Below are 19,236 nucleotides of genomic sequence, written 5' to 3'. Positions count from 1 at the left end.
CTTGGATTTCAGGATGTTTCAATGCCAGCAGCCATAAAGGCTTAGTACATAACCACGCTCTGTCATAAAAGCCTCCAACGCCGACCTACATTGCCGCATTCAATGTGAAGACGAGTAGCACGAGTTAAACTTGAGGTGCTCGAATAAGTTTATTCTCAATTTATCGGCGCTCGTTGGGCGGTGTCAGGATTGGGGGCTTAATCCCATCGCTCGTGGTCCTTTGCCAAGATTGGAGTACGACATGAATTCGAAGGTAGCTGGCCCATGCCGTCGTCCAACTTATTTACGCTGAGATCGTTGATGAAGTGAAGAACTGTTTCTCATCGAGAACGAGGAAAAAGGGTTTATTTACAGAAATTAAATCAGTCTAACATGACTGCTTGAGAAAAAGAGTATCAGTCCAACATGACTGCATAAGAGAAGTGACTCAGTCTAACATGACTGCTCAAGAGAAGTGTGTCCAGCATTCCCACAACAACAGTTTTTATACACTCGGTCCGCCGGCCAAACGAGGCGGAGACTGTTCGTTTACTCATCACCACCTCGCCGCTGCTCCGCAGATCAGTTTACATACACAAAGGCACACACATTCCGATGCCCAAACGACGGCGTTGGAGGTGTGCCGTTCCGGGAAGTATCGGTGCCAATCGTGGGTCGCTCGTTGTTTTGCGTCACGCCGAAACGTGAGAAGCACCAAAATACGTCGTTCCCGCGGCAGCTTGTCCATGCGTGTCAAATCAGCTCCGCGTTGGGGAACTCCGGAACCATTGTTCACACACCGAACTCGTTCCGTCACAATGTCGATGGGGCGGGTGGAAGGAGGCGGCTTTCAGCACAAAGCCGCTTCTTCGAACGCCTCCTAGCTGTAGCGACGGAGAGTGCGGAATGCGCGTCTTGCCCCCCCCCCCCCTTGTCGTAATTGGGTGGCAATTCTGTCTTGCAGCTCGCCATTCTTAACAGCGCCTCCATGGCCCGAAAAATCTCGACTGTCTAGCGCTGACAACCGCTAAGCAGGAAGAGAACGGCTGCTGGTCAGGGGGGGATTGATGTCTTGGCTCGCTGCGACCACTTGTGCATTGATGTCACCGCCCCAAAACATCCAACAAGGACAGGCAACTGCAAAATGAACCCCACAACACGGCTCTGCGCCGAGATGACGCGCATTGGCTCTCACTTTAGACTCGCTAGGCTTCAAAAAAAAAACAACAACAACATAAGTGCAGAAACAAAAAAATGCTACATTTCGCTATGCCAATTTCTGAAGCAAATTCCTTCTGACAAATTCAGCAATCATGGAGAGAATTCTGCTAAATGAGAGGGGATCTTCTTCGCCTAAAGAAAAGTTAACACTAGTAACCCTAAAATTTAGGCGGGACCCTCAAACGCAGAATTCAAATTAGCCTGCTCAAACCATCCGCATTGCTATGCAACTTTCCCTTCTTATATCTAACGGAGAAGTTGTACTCTTGGAGAGTGAGGCTCCATCGGAGCAAGCGGCCGTTTTTGTGTGACATTTGATTGAGCCACGTCAGAGGACAGTGGTCGGTCTCAAAGATGAACTTCGCTCCGTACGAGTAACACGACAACTTCTGGGCGGCCCAAACCAAACAAGCGCATTCCTTCTCTGAAGCGCTGTAGGCTTCCTCTCTTACATTTAGTTTACGGCTGGCGTAGAGGATAGGATGCTCCTCGTTATCGTCGCCGACCTGACTAAGTACCACGCCCATACCTATGTCGCTTGCGTCGCATTGAACTATGAATTCCTTTGTGTAGTCTGGCGCGCGAAGCACAGGACGAGAAACCAATAGCGTTTTCAAACTTTGGAAAGCGTTCTCTTTGTCCTTATCCCAGTGTTCGTTACTCGGTGTTCCCTTTCGGAGGGCGTTTGTTAATGGACTTGCCAATTGTGAGTAACTCGGAATGTACCGTTGATAGTAACCCACAAGTCCCAAAAATGAACGAAGGTCCGTTTTCGTGCGCGGCTGAGAAAAATCTCCAATCGTAGCTATCTTCAGCTCAGCCGGCCGTCTCATGTCCTGACCGACAACATGGCCCAGATAAGTAACCTGCGAACAACCAAACCTACACTTTTCCGCTTTCATCGTTAAGCCGGCTTCAAACGTACGAAGCCTCGCATTCTTGTCGTAATAGACTTTGGCGTTCTTTTGAGCTATTGCCATGTTCTTTCCGACTAGTTCTTGGGTTGCCCTTAGCCGTTCCAGTAAATTTAGCACGTATTCAACCACTGTCGGAATCTCCCCTCTTTCCTCCCACATCTCTTTTAACATTCTCGGTGGAGAACGGAGTGTCCTCCCATACACTAGTTCTGCTGGTGAGAACCCTGTCGCCTCATGTGGAACCGTTCGCAAAGCAAACAATGTTGCCAGCAGACAGTTCTCCCAGTCCTCCTTGTGCTCGTAACAGAGCGCACGCAAAACTCGCTTAAGCACCGAATGCCACCTCTCTACACTGTTTGACTGAGGGTGATAGACAGAACTGTGTATTAACTTTACCCCGCACTTTTGCAAGAATGTGGAAGTCAGTGCGCTCGTGAATACTGACCCTTGGTCTGCCTGAATTTCGGCTGGAAACCCAACTCGTGAAAACACTGTCAAAAGCGCGTCTACTACTTCGGTGGAGCTGAGCTCTTTCAAAGGGATTGCTTCTGGAAACTTGGTAGCCGGACACAGCATGGTAAACAAGTACCTGTAGCCTGATTTTGTCTTTGGAAGAGGCCCTACCGTGTCTATTACAAGTCGTCTGAAAGGCTCTGTAATTAAGGGCACTACCTTCAGTGGAGCTTCCCATGTCTCTCCTGGTTTACCAGAACGCTGGCCGGCGTCGCATGCTCTTACAAAGTTTTCTACATCTTTGAAACAGCCAGGCCATTAGTATTCCATAAGCAATCTTTCCTTTGATTTGTTTATGCCTAGGTGGCCGGACCACCCATTTCCATGACAAAGACTCAAAAGGTCCTCCCTATACTTAGTAGGTATGACTAACTGATCTAAAATCCTACCATTTCGATCTCTGTAATGCCGATACAACAATCCTCCTCTCTCATGTATCGTTACGTTGCGCCTAGCAATGCCTTCTTTAGCCGTGCCATGTAATTTAGCTAAGCTCTCATCATACTTTTGCTCAGCTGCCAGTGACTCTCTATCCACGCGTAAGAGTTGATCAAAGTTCTTTGAGGCCGGTGATAATAACGACCCTGTCTCGCTTGTGAGCGCGTCTACTTGCTCTTCCTGCAGGCTAGAACTCTGACACTTTAGTGGTACGCTCTCATTGAGCTGGTCAGCTGGCAGGCTCTCCTCAACAGTTCTTTTGACCCTCGGGCCTAGCTCGGATTCGGGTATTGAAGTAATCCCCTTTTCTGCTTCCGCTGGAGGAGCTTGAGCACTTTCAGCCGAAAGCGCCGCGATCTTACGAGCTTGGCCTCGAGTCAATGCCTGTACTATGCCCTCTCCCAGTTTGAGCCCTCTGTCACGCAGTAACTGATTCGAACGATTCGAAAAGATGTAGGGATACTGCAGTGACAAAAATTTGGAAACTGCAGCCTCAGTCTCTAGCTCCCCGAATGGTCCACTGATTTTGACTTTGGCCATGGGCAGACACACGCTGTGTTCTTCTACAACCTGTTTTATCCATGCTACTTCTCCGGTGAAGTCATCTACCGTCACGTAAGACGGATGGACAATGTCCAGCGTGGCGGCACTGTCTCTTAGCACTCGGCATGGTTTTCCATTAACTTGCAGGTCGTGGAGATATGGACTTAAAAGTTCCATATTCTCATCTTTTTCCTCCACGTAGGAAAAAACTACGCTAGACTTCTCGCAGTTTACAGCTATATGTCCCAGTTTGTGGCATTTGTAACAGCGAATTGGTCTAACAGATTCGAATTTTCTTTTCTGTTCTTTTTGTGCGGTTTCTCCGTTAAGTTTCTCCTCGCTCTTTTCTGCGGGCTTTTCCGCCATGTCTACAGGCTCTGATCGTCTAGTTTGCGCACCCTTTTTGAACGGAAATGGTTTCCGCGGTCCATTTCGACCGTCCCAGTTTCCCTCCTCGGCGTTCAACTTTCTACGGGTTGCGTACTCTTCGGCTAATTCAGCCGCCCTTTCCACAGTGTTTACATTACCTCTGTCTTGCACCCACAGTTTCACAGCTTGGGGGATGGTTTTGTAAAACTGCTCTAGACACATGCATTCAATGATCATGTCTCTTCTGTCGTACGCTTCCGCGCTTTTAAGCTACTCGACTAGGTTGGCTTTTAAGCTATATGCAAACTACGGATAGCCCTCGCTATCTTTCTTGCCTGTGCTCCTAAACCTTTGCCGAAAAGCTTCGGCTGAAAGGCGGTATTTCTTCAGGAGACTAGCCTTAACTTTTGCATAATCATATGCATCCTGCACACTCAATCTGGCGATTACTTCCGCCGCCTCACACGGCAACATAGACAGCAACCGCTGTGGTCATGTACTCGGGCCGAAGTTCATCTTCTCGCAAGTCTTTTCAAAATTGCTTAGGAACAAGCCTATGTCGGTCCCGACCTCAAATGGCTTTAATAGCCTGTCCATGCGGTACGATTCTGCCTCACTTGATCGTCCCAGAGCGCCTTCACTTCCTTGAGACAACTCCAAACGTCTGTTTTCAATTTCAAGTCGCATTTTTCTTAACTCGCGATCTTTATCACGTTCCTCTCTTTCTCTTTCCCGTTCTTTTCTGTCCCGTTCTTCTCTTTCGCGTTCCCGTTTCTCTCTCTTTTTGAGAAGTTCCAATCCCATTTCAATATCTTCCTTACTGGCCTGATTGGAAATTAGCTCCAATAATTCCGATTTGAGCATTTCCTTGCGTACATCTAGGCCCAGTTCCTCACCAACAATCAACAACTCGTCTCTCAGCAGTGTCCTTAACTCCATGACTGCTGCTTTACTGCCTTGATTCTGCTTTCTAAATCTAGCTAGGAAAACACAACCTAGCTAACACACGACAATCTAGCTTCCCTACTGTTCTAAACAGAACAAACACAAAATGAAGCCTAGAGAGTCAAAGCAAGAACCAAGCACTCACCGCAGATACAGCACCATGTCGCAAAGTCCATCCCACCGCTGCCACCAGTTGTCAGGATTGGGGGCTCAATCCCATCGCTCGTGGTCCTTTGCCAAGATTGGAGTACGACATGAATTCGAAGGTAGCTGGCCCATGCCGTCGTCCAACTTATTTACGCTGAGATCGTTGATGAATTGAAGAACTGTTTCTCATCGAGAACGAGGAAAAGGGGTTTATTTACAGAAATTAAATCAGTCTAACATGACTGCTTGAGAAAAAGAGTATCAGTCCAACATGACTGCATGAGAGAAGTGACTCAGTCTAACATGACTGCTCAAGAGAAGTGTGTCCAGCATTCCCACAACAACAGTTTTTATACACTCGGTCCGCCGGCCAAACGAGGCGGAGACTGTTCGTTTACTCATCACCACCTCGCCGCTCCTCCGCAGATCAGTTTACATACACAAAGGCACACACATTCCGATGCCCAAACGACGGCGTTGGAGGTGTGCCGTTCCGGGAAGTATCGGTGCCAATCGTAGGTCGCTCGTTGTTTTGCGTCACGCCGAAACGTGAGAAGCACCAAAATACGTCGTTCCCGCGGCAGCTTGTCCATGCGTGTCAAATCAGCTCCGCGTTGGGGAACTCCGGAACCATTGTTCACACACCGAACTCGTTCCGTCACAATGTCGATGGGGCGGGTGGAAGGAGGCGGCTTTCAGCACAAAGCCGCTTCTTCGAACGCCTCCTAGCTGTAGCGACGGAGAGTGCGGAATGCGCGTCTTGCCCCCCCTTGTCGTAATTGGGTGGCAATTCTGTCTTGCAGCTCGCCATTCTTAACAGCGGTAAACTTAGCTTTATCGTCTACGCAGCGCTGATGCTTTATACGTTCTTCACTTGTGAAGACGCTGCCATGTTCTAGAGTCCTTGGCAATATATGAAGAGAGCAGCCATACGAATACGCCGTATCGCGTAGTTTTCAGGTCAGCAGAGCTATTTATCGTGTCCAAGTCGCATTTGTCCTTGTTTAGCGCTAAGATTTTTACATGAATACAGCGGATAGCTACTTGTGCCTCGTTATCCGGTTGTACTATATATTCTTATTGCGATAGCAATTATATGGACACTCCAAGCGCCTTTTTGCCGTCGCCGTCAGCGTTGCCGTGATGTTCCGTATAAAGTCCAAGGGTGATAACACCATCGCCGCGCGCCGTATCCTATCTGTGCGAGTGAAAGCACGCAAGGGCAGCCGACAATCGTGGCTCAACCTGGCGCACGCGAGGGAGGAAAGCGGAGAGCAAACGCGCCGTTTTCCATCCCGCAAAAGGTTGCGCAAGGATGGAAGGAAGGGAGGGAGGGGGGCGGCGTTGGGCTCCGGTAGCAACTGCGTATTTCGCGACCGGGCGCAAAGGGAGCTGACGATCGCGGCTCAATATCGTGCGCGAAAGGGAGGAAAGGGGGGAAGCAGCTCGGGAGGGAGGGGGGAGCGGCTTAAAAATTAAATTATGGAGTTTTACGCGCCAAAACCACTTTCTGATTATGAGGCACGCCGTAGTGGAGGACTCCGGAAATTTCGACCACCTGGGGTTCTTTAACGTGCACCTAAATCTAAGCACACGGGTGTTTTCGCATTTCGCCCATCGGAATGCGGCCGCCGTGGCCGGGATTCGATCCCGCGACCTCGTGCTCAGCAGCCCAACACCATAGCCACTGGGCAACCAACGGCGGGTGGGGAGCGGCTTCTACTCCGCCAGCAACTGCATACTTTGCGCGGCGGCGCGCGGTCGCGCGTGTCGTATCTTGAAAGCGACTTGCAGACGGCTCATACTAGAGTACACTGTAACTCATATCTTTGTGCATGCTGTGTTTTCGCAACTGTTTGCGTTGAAGCGAGGGACACCACGAAGGTAACTTCGCTCGCTGCTGTGTCCGCGCTTGTTCAGGCTAGCGTTTTGACAGCGACTGTCCGCTTTCATCGAGTGCGATGTGTTCGTGTTTGCTTCTGCGCACTGAGAGCATGCTTGTTAATTCTGTTAGTAAGTGAATGTTTCCAAGTTTATACAGCCGATAAAACTACTATCCTTACTTGGTATAGCTGTCTAATAATTTGCTATTGCGATGCTGATCGCCTTTCGGGCGGCAACGTGGGAACCTGACAGGAACGTGCATACGCGCACATTATCAGGATCCGACCCATAGGTGAGCATTTTACTATGAAAGTGATCCCGCGTCTCAAAGAGCTGAAAGAACTCGTATATGTATATGTCACATCGCCTCCGACCAACGCACTGCGCCGGAGATCTCGAAGGCTCATGCCTGCTTGTGTGTCAGTAGCGCCGTGCTAGTTAGATGTCACAGCGGTGATACGGGTTAGACAGCCGTGTACAAATGTGCTCAGGCCGCGGTCACCGCCGCAGTTGTAGTGAGAGTGGCGATTGGGGCGAGTTGGTTATGCATTGCGAAATGGTTGTAGCGGTTGCTTTTAGCAATTAAGGGGCGCTATAACGTAAAGCTATTCCAAACTTTGCTATTACAATTTTTCAATCAGGCCTCCACAATCGGTGAACAATATTTTTGGCAACACCCACTTCGCATGTTTGTCACGCGACGTTTCGAAAACCGCGATAGCCCCATATCTGATATGACGTGTACACACTTATTATGCATGGACAGATCGAACAGAAGAAAACTAATTAATTCTGATTCGGCGCCTTTTCCCCATTAGCCCTCTGTTATTGGTCAAAGGATTTCGAGCTGCACCCACTTCGCCTATCTGTCACACAACGTCACAAAACATCGAAAACTCGCCGCGTCAAAGTGTCGTGCACGCGTTAAAGATGCATTAATATGCCGAACAAAACTGATTTTTTTTTCTGAATAGCCGGATACTGTCTTGTTCCAAAAGGTATAGAAGATGGCGGCGCGCCAATCGCTCAGGCACTGTCTATTTGTGCCTGCCGGAAAGCATGTATTTGTTTGCGTATAATAAACTTTTTGCGTGGCAGTATAACTTTATCGAGACCTTTCGGCATGTATGCGACATCACTTGTCCAACTTTTCCTTGCTGAGGATTCGTTTTAGCGGCATTCTTAACCTTCCGTTGCACGCTGCCGCGATTTTCGACCAGCCACCGCAAGCTAAGTAAGGGGAAGCGGGCCATTGGCAGACGCCGGCACCACCCTCCTCATCCGGTTATCTATTTTCACTGCGCTTGCTCGGTCCCATCGAAACCCTCTGCACTTGAGCGTGCTCCTCGCCTCTCGTCAGCCAATTAGACAAGAAAAACCGTTCGATGTAGGCAATTTTATTCGTTTTGAAATCAAACAAAAGTAGCTTCCTATAAATTAGGAGAGCGTTTGGTTGGGCTATTGAGACAACGCTGTGGGTCACTGCCCAATGCTTGCGTCGGCGGTTACGTAAATGTGACGTCAGGAGGTCAGAATAAAAAGAGATTCGAATAGTTTTCCGTTATAGAGTCCAAGGTATCGGAAACTAGCAAATACATAATGGCAAAGATACGAAGATAAGCTATTCGTCCAAGATGTGATTTGCTAAAACTGCGCGAACATTTTTAAAAATTTTATTTTATTGACATCATACTTTCGAACACGTTTGTCTATCATTCAACATACGGGCAGGGCCTCCGCAGTCTCCCGAACGGCAGCTCTCCTACATCGATAGAAGTCTTGCTTCGTTGCTGACGTCGTACTCGTTGCATCATAACTCATGCGCCAAAATATAGATTAAAAAAACAACAACGCTTGCTTCTGATATCTGTAATATGTATACCTTATCTATGACGAGTGACTGCATCTGCGTTGGTCACCAGTGCCTATAAAATCAAATCACAACTCACAGTATCACATGCAGCCACAAACATTAATCTGGCTTGCGGTTTCACCAGTTTTCTTCATATTAAAAAAAAGTCAATTAAAGAGCATTCTGTCCAGTGACTGCATTCACATTTCTATGACTTAAACAGAAAATAATAAGTGACCCAGTAATCACGCTCTGCGTCATGTCGGCATATCCATTCCTCGCACTAAAGATGAATGATCCGTAATCACAAAGCCTTTCATATGCAATTTATTTATTTATTTATTTATTTATTTATTTATTTATTCAGAATAATACATGCACCCAGAGGCCATTATGGTAGTGGGGCGCATTGCGAACAATATGCAAGAAAGACTAATAAAAAGACTAATAAAAAAGAGCGCTAAGAAAGATGAAATCAAAACGAGATAAACTATGACAGCATAACGGTACCCTAGTCACATGTGTAATTCATGAACTAAGAAATGAAAGTACGAGGTAGGTGGCTGCTGACAACCATTTCCCTGTCATGACCATGAATCATGAAGGATTAATGTGGCGCTTAAGTAGAGCAGGGAACGAGTTAAGAGATGCGGTCACAACGGCATCGGGCAAGTTGTTCCGCTGACTCATTGTGGGAGAAAAAAAAAAGGTAATTTAAAACCGCGGTGCCAAAGTGTATCATTCTAATTTTCCTATTGTTGTTTCTTTCTTTTGAGACTGGTAAATGAGGTTTTCCAAGTGCCGTTGGAAAGCGTGATTTCAAAATTATCGCGATATATCTGGTTGAGGGAGGAAAGCCTGAAAAAGCAACTGCAAATTAGTTGTGGGTCCCAAGATAAGGAACCTCTAAGGGCTGTTACGCTGGCGTTACGACGGTACCGATTAGGTAGGAAAATGAGGGGCGCAATTTTGAATGGCTTCTGACTTATTTAATTAATACGTATCAGTATCCCATACCACTGCAACATATATTGTTCGGATGAACAGGCTTTGGTCGATCTTCAGAGCCCACATACTGTTAGCAAGGACGGTCGGCTAATGACGAATACTTCTTAGGAATGAAGGACCTCATTTAAAAAGCTTTTATTTCGTAAGTACTATCTGCAATAGACAGGCCGTCTTCGCTAAAAATATGTCCTTAATAGGGATTGGCTGAAAAATTTTCTTACTATTAATTTTAACGTGAAAGCTTTTTTTTTGAGCACGGACCGAAAAGTTTTGCGCATTCAGTCTTATGTTCTGAATCACCGAAGATCAACGTACTACGCGTTGTGATCCATAACCATAAACTGCGTGCGCAATGTAGAATTATAAGAGCGAAAATGAAAAAAAAAATATAATTTGCCATCTGTGCTTTTTTTTTCAATAAGGCACACACATAAAATTAAATACAGGGCCGCGGCCGTATTTACAAATATCTTTTACGCTAGAATTGGTCGCTGAAGTACATTCCAGCCAATCCTGACGCTGGGAATATTATTAGCGAAGCTGGTCGGCCAAAGCCAAAGAACACTTACGAACGAAAAGCTTTGTGAATTCAGCCCCAGATCACAGGTCATGGAGACGAAAAGGTTCCGGCGTCGCTGACGAGGCCGGACTTCTGCGACACGCTTTTGCTCATAAAGCCGATACCATATGTGCGCTCTTGGCGCGAGTATGCAATGGAACATGTTTCACAATCATAAACGCGGAGAATAATAACAATAAGAACGCCGCGACGGCAGCAAGACTGACCTCCTCCGGTTGTGTGATCGACAGCGGGCCCCTCGTTTACCAGATTTGCCCGAACTGGCTCGAAACAGTCACCGCCCTTGCAGCTTGACGAAAACTCGCAGACGCCATGCTCGAAGTCGCATTCAACCTCAGCAGCGTCTGCACCTAGAAGATTAAGTCGGAACACGCTTGAAAAACAACCAAATAATCACGATATATAAATTGAAACACTGCCACGTACGTCTCGAAAAAGGACACTGCTGCATGGGGCTCCGTGAAAACATTATCGCGGGGCCTAAAAGACATCGCATCGCAGAACACGATCGTGAGCGTCTATATGGCAACAAATATATATAATCACGTTACTATACTATCGAGTTTAATCCAATACGAGCACGCAGTTGATGATGATGATGAAGCCTCAATTAATGGCACAAACCCACTATGGGGGATAGGCCACGAATCGGGTGGTAATATGATTCAATAAATAAAAGAAATTGGTTAATAAATAAATAACACAAAAAAGGAAAATAAATATATACTCAAGATGAAAAATAAACTGAATACATGAGATAAAGTATTGATCAATACTATAGTAAGCCTTGCGTTGATAGGTATACTAAAAAAAGAGAATACATAAAATAAAGGATATACTTAAAATTGAGTAAGTTAAATTCTCAATAATAATAGTAAGATTTAAACTGAATTTGTACTTTTACTTTTTGAATTTTCTAAACTGAAGTAGTAGTAACAGTTCCCGTCCGACACCCTCACTGAGAGTGCGTCTTCATCGTCGTCGACACCCAGTTCACTTCGTCGTCCTCAGCTTCCGCAGAAGCGGCAAAACTACAAGACAACCAACTGTTAAGCGCAAGTTCTTTTTGTACAGCACATTGCTGCGGAAACAGAACGAAGATGGTGAATGCGCGAATGCCCGTGGAGGATGCAAACTGCAACCTTCAAGGTAGTGGATAAGTGGCCCGAATTAGAAATGGCCCTGCTGTTGCTGAGCCAAGTCAGACATATTCACAGCGCAGAGGAAACGACCGGCTCCTTCGGTATCACTTGACACCGTTGCAAGTGGATCGCGCGAAAGACAGTCAGCATCAGTGTGCCTCCGGCCAGATTTGTAGACGATTGTTACGTCAAATTCTTTAGGACGACGACACCACCTAGCGAGACGTCGTCTAGGGTCTTTGAGGTTGGCTAGCCAACAAAGGGCATGATGGTCGGTAACCATGCACTCTGAACGGACGACCGCATAAATATGGCCGGAACTTAGCTATCGCCCAAACGACAGCTAAGCATTCCTTTTCAGTGGTAGAGTAGTTCGTTTCTGCAGATGTTGAGGTGCGGCTAGCATAAGCAATAGCACGTTCAACGCCATCTTGCCACTGCACGAGGATTGCACAGAGACCGATGTTGCTAACATCAGTGCGCAGTTCCGTGTCGGTATCCACGTCAAAGTGTCCAAGTAAGAGCGGTATCTGGAGGTGCCGCTGAAGCTCGGAGAAGGCGTCTCTCTGGTCCGGACCGCAAATAAACGGGATATCCTCCTTTTTTAAAGAAGTCAGGGGTTCTGCGATCTTGGAAAAATTATCCAGAAAGAGTCTGTGGTCCACAAGAGTCTGACCCTTAAAGACCCCAACAGGGGCCTTTAAGGGTCAATAAATGATGATGATAAGAAGCCGCACACGTCACGTTTGTTGGCTGGTGGCAGAAATGCGACAACAGCCATACTTTTCTTTCTGCGTCTGGCCGAACTCCTTAGTTACTAAGAACGTGGCCGAGAAGGTTCAGCTCCTGACAACCGAAATTACATTCCTCAAATTTTAACGATAGGCCTGCAGAGCGAATTGCAAGGAACACGGACTGAAGTCGCTGCAAGTGTTGCTCAAATGTCCCGGAAAAAAAAACGACGTCGTCTAAACAGATCAGACATGATTATTACTTAACGCCTGACAGCAGCACGGTATCTATCATTCTTTCAAAGGTCGCGGCAGCTGAGCATAATCCAAAGAGCAGCACCTTAAATTCGTACAGGCCGTCACGAGTTATATACGAACGCAGTCTTTTCGCGACCACTTCCCCGCTCTTCAATCTGCCAGTATCCGCGTTGTAAATCCATTGAGGAGAAGTATCAGGCATGTCGAAGGCAGTCTAGCGATACATCAGTGTGGGGAAGAGGGTAGACATCTTTTTTCGTCAGCCTGTTCAGTTAGCGGTAATCCACACAAAACAGAATAATGACGTCCATCTTTTTCGCAAGTACAACGGAGGACACTCACTGGCTGGTTGAGGGTTGAAATACGTCGTCGTCGAGCATTTGGTTCACTTGACAATGAATCGCCTCTTGCGCCTTTTGTGACACACGGTAGGCGTGCTGGCGTTCGGTCGGGTCCGTTATAATACGGTGCTTCGCGATTGATGTCTATTTAACTTTTGACGTAGGTGCAAAACAATCACTGAAGATGCATAAAATATTTTATATACGCTCTTTCTGTGTGGTTGAGATCCCAGAATTTACATCGACTGTACTGACAACCGCGGTGTCACTCTTGACTGCTGCAGAAAGCTCAGCAAGCGTAGAACTTATTGCATCCCCAATTTCTTCGAAGTGAGCAATGGCCGTTCGCTTTACCAGGTGTCTATACTCACCATTGGAATTCGTCACTAAATGTTCAGTAATCGTGCGGTTCAGCTGAATAATGCCGCGGGCGACGCAGGCTTGCCGAGCCAAGAGTACCGGTAAGTTTCCTTCAGCGATGCCGCTGCTGTTATTGTCGCAGTCGCTTTCAACAGTTATGAACAAATTCGCGGTGGGATTGTTACAGTGCCATCAACGACAAGCGGTGCTGTCTTGCGCATGTTGCTCTCTTGCAGCACGGAGGTGTAGTTGCCGGAAAACGTTATAATCAGCTCCCGAAGATCGATAACAGCTCCGTGCTAGCGAAGAAAATCCAGCCCCAGGATAACTTTCCGCGAGCACTCGCGCAACAGAATGAACGATGCAACGTACTTTGACTGACGAATTCGGAATCGGGCGGTGCATGTCCCAATCGGCGTCAAGTGATGACCACATGCTGTCCGAAGGATTGGTCCATGCCATCGCGTCGAGACTTTTCTCAGTTCAGCAGCTAGTGCGGCATCGTTCAGCACTCATAACAGAGTAATCGGCGCAACTGTCCACGAGGGCAGTGTCTGCGCAGTTGTCGACCGGAATGGGTATGTAAGCGGAAACACTTTTGTAGTTGACGGCATGCGGCTGTGAAAGGTAACCATTGGCGGTCTGCTGACGTATCGGGAGTGAAGGACGTTTTACATTTCCGTCAACAGCGGCCCCACCCCCGGAGGTCGCTACTCCTAGTTTCCCCGGCGTGGCCTTAGTGACTTAGTGGATCTGCCTCCAAGGCCATGAGCGAACGCCGAGTTATGGCCAGGTGACGTAAAACGTCGAGGAGATGGAGAACGCGACTGGTGCCACAAAATAGTCGGGGAGGGGCGGCTCGCCAAGTACTCGGCCATAGCTCGGGGACGCTCACCACCCCGGGGTCGATGTGCGTCTGGGCGAAACTCGGGATGTATGTGTACTTTCGGATGTGCCGGTATGTGTACTCTCGCTGGTATGTGTTTATTTGCCGGTATGTGCACATGTACTCTCGGTGTAGGTGACCTGCTTCACCACAATGATAACAGAGCGGCCGATTCTCGTGAGCGTGCCACACACTAGATTTTCGCACGTTTAGAATTGGAGTTCCGGAAGGCAGAGAGCTCGAGAAGTACTGTATCATCTGTTGCGTGGACGGACGGGACTGATAGCCGACTGCCAGCATAGGAACTCTTAAGGAGCATCTGCGTACGACAGGAGAGGGGCTGTGGCAGGCGGCACGAACAGAGGTTGTGCCAGGTGCCTGACCCCTTCGCGAACCACACCACTTAGGGCAGTCACGTGGGGTTGAGGAAACCCTGCGTGAAATTTTTGCAGCTCCTCAAGCACAATACTGCGCATGAGTTCCCTGAGGGTCATCAAGTCAGGTTGCCATGAGCAACGAGAAAGATGTAAAGTTGCTTGGGCGCTCGTGACGAAGACCGCTACCGTGGCATACGCTCCGTCGTTGTTGCTTCATTGAGGAATTCGGCTGGGTACTTGGTGGGTTACGCACTAGACCTGCGAACAACTGCTCTTTCACGCCCCGCATCAACAAGCGCATTTTCTTTTCTTCTGTCATTCCGGGATCAGCTCGCCGGAACAGCCGCGACATGTCCTCAACGAACATGGCGACACTCTCATTTGGTCTCTGGTTTCTGTCGTTGAGGGCCCGTTCTACTTACTCTTTCCGGTCTGAAATTCCGTAGGTATTTCGCAGTTGGCTTCAAAGTTCTTACCAGGTCGCCAAGCTTCCTACACATTTTTCAAACCAGATGCGCGCCGAGTCCTCGAGGGCGAAGTAGACATATCGGAGCTTTCGGTGGTCATACCACTAGTTTATACGCTGGCAACTCGATTGTAGTGGTCACCAGTCCTCAACAGACTCGAAAGCATCAGCGTGAAACAACCCCAGGGTTCGCGGCGTGTTCAAAATCCACGGAATAGGCGGAGCGGTAGTCTATCCGGTCTGGCTACTCGTTGATCTGGTTGTCATGGTTGTACACAATAATTAGAGAGTGTCCAGTTCTGGTGGTAGTCCTAATTGTCACCGGCTGCGCCGAAGGTCAGCGTCGAAGGGGTCGAGCTCGACGTTGGAAGCGTCCTGTTGGTTGCAGTGCATGTTACAGTTTACCCAGCACCTCCACCCGTTACGTCACTATATAAGGCAAGAACTATTAACTTTCATTTAGTGGAAGCGCACAGTTTGCTTGCTTACTTGCTCCTCACTTGTGGGGCTGAGCCACTACAGGGAATTGGCCAAGAAGTCGGCGGTTAATGGTCAAAGGGAAGGGGAGAGAGGAAAACCTAAACGGAAAATTAAACCAGGGTGAAGTATAATGTTCATGTTAATTAAGAAATAGATTAGCGTGGTACGTATTGAAATAAAATTGATTTTAATTATATATAACTAGCCGAGATAACTGGCTGATAAGATAACCGATGTCATTAAGGATTACGGACTGCATTCCAAGGGAAGAGAAGCATAGCAGGGGGCGGCAGAAAGTTAGGTGGGCGGATGAGATTAAGAAGTTTGCAGAGACAACATGGCCACAATTAGTACATGACCGGGGCAGTTGGAAAAGTATGGGAGAGGCCTTTGCCCTTCAGTGGGCGTGACCAGGCTGATGATGATGATGATGATAACCAGCAAATTTCGTCTTTCTTTCTGGGTGGTATTAGAATAATTTCGAACGCACAATCAGCCAATTAATGATCTATCCAACTATTGATTTCGAAAATTAACATGGTAGCCTCCTTGCGTCACAGAGATAGTCGCTAATGGCCACGCAGATGTTTCCGTCCAACACTTTCACTGAGAGTGCGTCTTTGTCGCCGTCAACACTCATTTCACTGCGCCGTCCTCAGCTTCCGCAGAAGCGGCCAAACCACAATACAGCCAACTGGTATGCACGTGGCAATATGTACTTGTTAATATTTTTATTACGAGGGCGCCTTATTTAGGCGGCGTAGGCAAAGCAATAAGGAGAAATTAAGAAACTGAGCGTGCGACGCCGTTGGTATAGACAACACTGACCAGAGGACTCAAACTGTGGCATTTGAGCACTGAATGCACACTAAAGAAATTAATTCTTACGGAAATTAATTTTGGCAATTGGCTGAGCTCATGACAGCGCGATGTCGTGAGCTGCGTAATCACAGAAATCATGGCATGTGCAGTGCGCAACTCCTTTCGATGCATAAAATGTGCATTTTAATCCGTTCACATGAACAGAGACTAACCTCCATGCTTGTCCGCGTCCTGTCCGCATTAAACGCAAAGAAAATTAAGATGAAAAAAGCCCTTGTGAAATCGAAAAAAAGTCGCTTGATCAAACGCTTGTCAACTTAAAAGTTCGCCACGCAAGTTCTGGCGTTACTTCAGTGAAAGAAATGGAAAAATTGAGCAGATCGAACATGAGGGGAAAATGCTGACACGAGTTGAAGACTTAGCTGATGGTTTCAATCGCTTCTTTGAGTCTGTCTTTACAATAGATACACGCGATACGATAGGCGAATACAGCAACGGCGATATGACGACCACAATGAAACAATTTATTATCAGCCGTGAAAGTGTTTTTCGATTCATGCTTGAGTTAGACGCGAAGAAAGAAAGCGGGATGAATGATCTAATAACTGAGTCTCTGAAACGATATACTGAATGGGTCTCGTTTTGCTTAAATAAAATATTTGCGAAGTCATTTGGGACGCATTCACTTCCACAAGACTGACGCAATGCAGTAGTAATCCTCGTTTTTAAAAATGGCAGTCGTACGCTAGTAAACAATTACCAACCCATATTCTTACGTAAGTTTGTTGTAAGGTTCTAGGACACGTTATAGCAAAAGATGCTACTAGTTTTCTTGATACTAACCAGTACTTTCCACAAACTAACAGTGATTTAAGAACGGTCTTTCCACGGTAGCACAGCTAACAGAAACACTCCATGATTTCTACTTGAACATGGATGCACATCTGCAAGCATACGTAATAAGTGTTGATTTTAGGAAACCTTTCGACAAGGTTTCTCATCGCAAATTACTTTTTTAAGCTTGATAGAATAGGAGTAGGTAAAGAACTACTAAATTGGATGGAGGCCTATTTATCATGCGTCAACAGGCTGTAAGAATTGAGAATTGCTCAAGTCCATTGCGTGTATACTCGGGGGTTCCCCAAGGTTCCGTTTTCGGACCAATACCCTTTTTGTTGTTTATTAATGATATCAGTGCACTAGTTGACGCGTCTGTTAAAATGAAACATTTGACCGTTGTTTATTTGATTTATACTCCAATAGCTTGCAAAGGAGGCCAAATTAATCTAAACATACGCTTTGGATGAGTGGTGCGCAAATAGGAACATAAGAGTAAACGATAGCAAAACAACATTTACGCATATTCGGTCAAGTAGGCGCGAACTTTCCTTCATGTACCACTTTGGAAACCACCCTTTAAATAATGCAGCTTATTTCAAGTACTTAGAAATCAGCATTATGCACACATTGCAATGACACTCACTCATAGATAATATGTGTTCCAAGACAAACCAAAAAACTGTACTTTCTTAACATTAACAGCCTGCAAGACATTTGTACGACCAGCTTTGGAATACGTACGCTTGTATTGTATGGTCTCCTCATAAGAAAATTCTGAAGGCAAAAATGGAAAAAATAGAAAGACTGGCAGTCCGTTTCATATGCGGTAAATACGGACGTATGGACTCCTTTACGGCTTTGTTAAAATCGTGTGAGCTAGAGTTCCCGAAGGAACGCAGACGGAAACGTCGGCTCAAGTTTCTTTTTAAAATCATGAGTGGGCGAACAAAAATAAACAAGGATCTATATCTACAACCTCCAGTAAGAAGATGCGATTCTCTAAACAATAGCACACCTGTGTAACATTTTTTAACACGCCCTGATGCTTTTCATTTCTCTTCTTTTTTCCGGCCTGACACAATTGAAATGTGGAACAGTTTGCTAAGCGCAGTTGTGAGCAATGAAAGGTCTGCCGATTTTGAAAATGCATTAGGCATTTTTGTTTTTTGTGATGATGTACACTAAATTTTTGTACGAGCATTTACTTGTCGACTTTTCTTTGTATAACTACTCTTCTTTGTTCCTTGTTTTTCTGCTGTTGATTACCAATAACGTCATTGAGTTTGTATGTTACATAGAATATAATGCTTTATGTGTGAATATCATGTATCATGTATTTTTGACACATCACTCTCCCTGTAATGACCCCAAGAATGGGGTCGACAGTATCAAATAAATAAATAAATAAATAAATAAATAAATAAAAGGGAAAAACTTTTACAAGATCCGCTGCAGGAGCGGGCAACTTCTCGTCGTCCTCCACGAGTTTAATCTCGCAGATATAGTCGCCCGTATAGTCATCTCACGGAAGTAACGAGGACTTACACCGACATCAAGTTCATTCTTCTGCAGTCTGTTCGTCGCCTTGTTTCAACATCTTGCCAAATTTTGTAGAAATGGTCAAAGTCGGTCTTTGTTCGCGGGCAGACTGACCAAAGATGGAAGGGTGACGATAAGGTTGGCCTTACCTTCATTATTCAAATACAACACCATGCTCCATGAATACAGTTTGTGCACCCGTCATTTAACAAATATTGGAACCACGCTGGTAATCTTAGGCCGTCATTGGGCCAGGAACTGCCAATACGTTTCTAACGTTGGCCCGACCTGAAGTGCCGCCTGGGGCGCGACGGGTCTGTTTTTACACAACGTAGTGTACCGTGGTTGTACGGAGTCCATAGTTTCTCTTATTTGAGTTTACTTCGCTTGACTCGAGCTAGTGTGCGTTGTCTCGATACAACTTCAGACATTACCGTAAAAAAAAAAAAACATTAGCTGAACTTTTCTATTGAAACAAAAAAGTGTCACTTTGAAACCGCCACCTTGAAAATATGGAACAGTGTGAGCAATCCACGGTCGCGCGCGCTCCAGCTTGCTTTTCGATCTTGCGCGCTTGGCGCTACCGTATCTGGGCCCG

At 46.6% G+C, this 19,236-nt stretch overlaps 1 protein-coding gene across 1 annotated transcript in view; it reads right to left on the bottom strand.

Annotated features, from left to right (window-relative positions):
- The window catches only part of LOC135905759 (MAM and LDL-receptor class A domain-containing protein 2-like), a 180,349-nt gene that overhangs the window by 96,252 nt on the left and 64,861 nt on the right, over positions 1-19,236 (bottom strand). The window contains exon 3 of the mRNA XM_070529435.1: positions 10,603-10,746. Within this exon, the coding sequence (XP_070385536.1) occupies positions 10,603-10,746 (144 nt within the window). The remainder of the gene's footprint in view (positions 1-10,602; positions 10,747-19,236) is intronic.

The sequence above is a fragment of the Dermacentor albipictus genome, chromosome 1, assembly GCF_038994185.2.
Source record: "Dermacentor albipictus isolate Rhodes 1998 colony chromosome 1, USDA_Dalb.pri_finalv2, whole genome shotgun sequence".
Taxonomy (NCBI): Eukaryota; Metazoa; Arthropoda; class Arachnida; order Ixodida; family Ixodidae; genus Dermacentor; species Dermacentor albipictus.
This window is presented reverse-complemented; position numbering and strand designations above follow the sequence as displayed.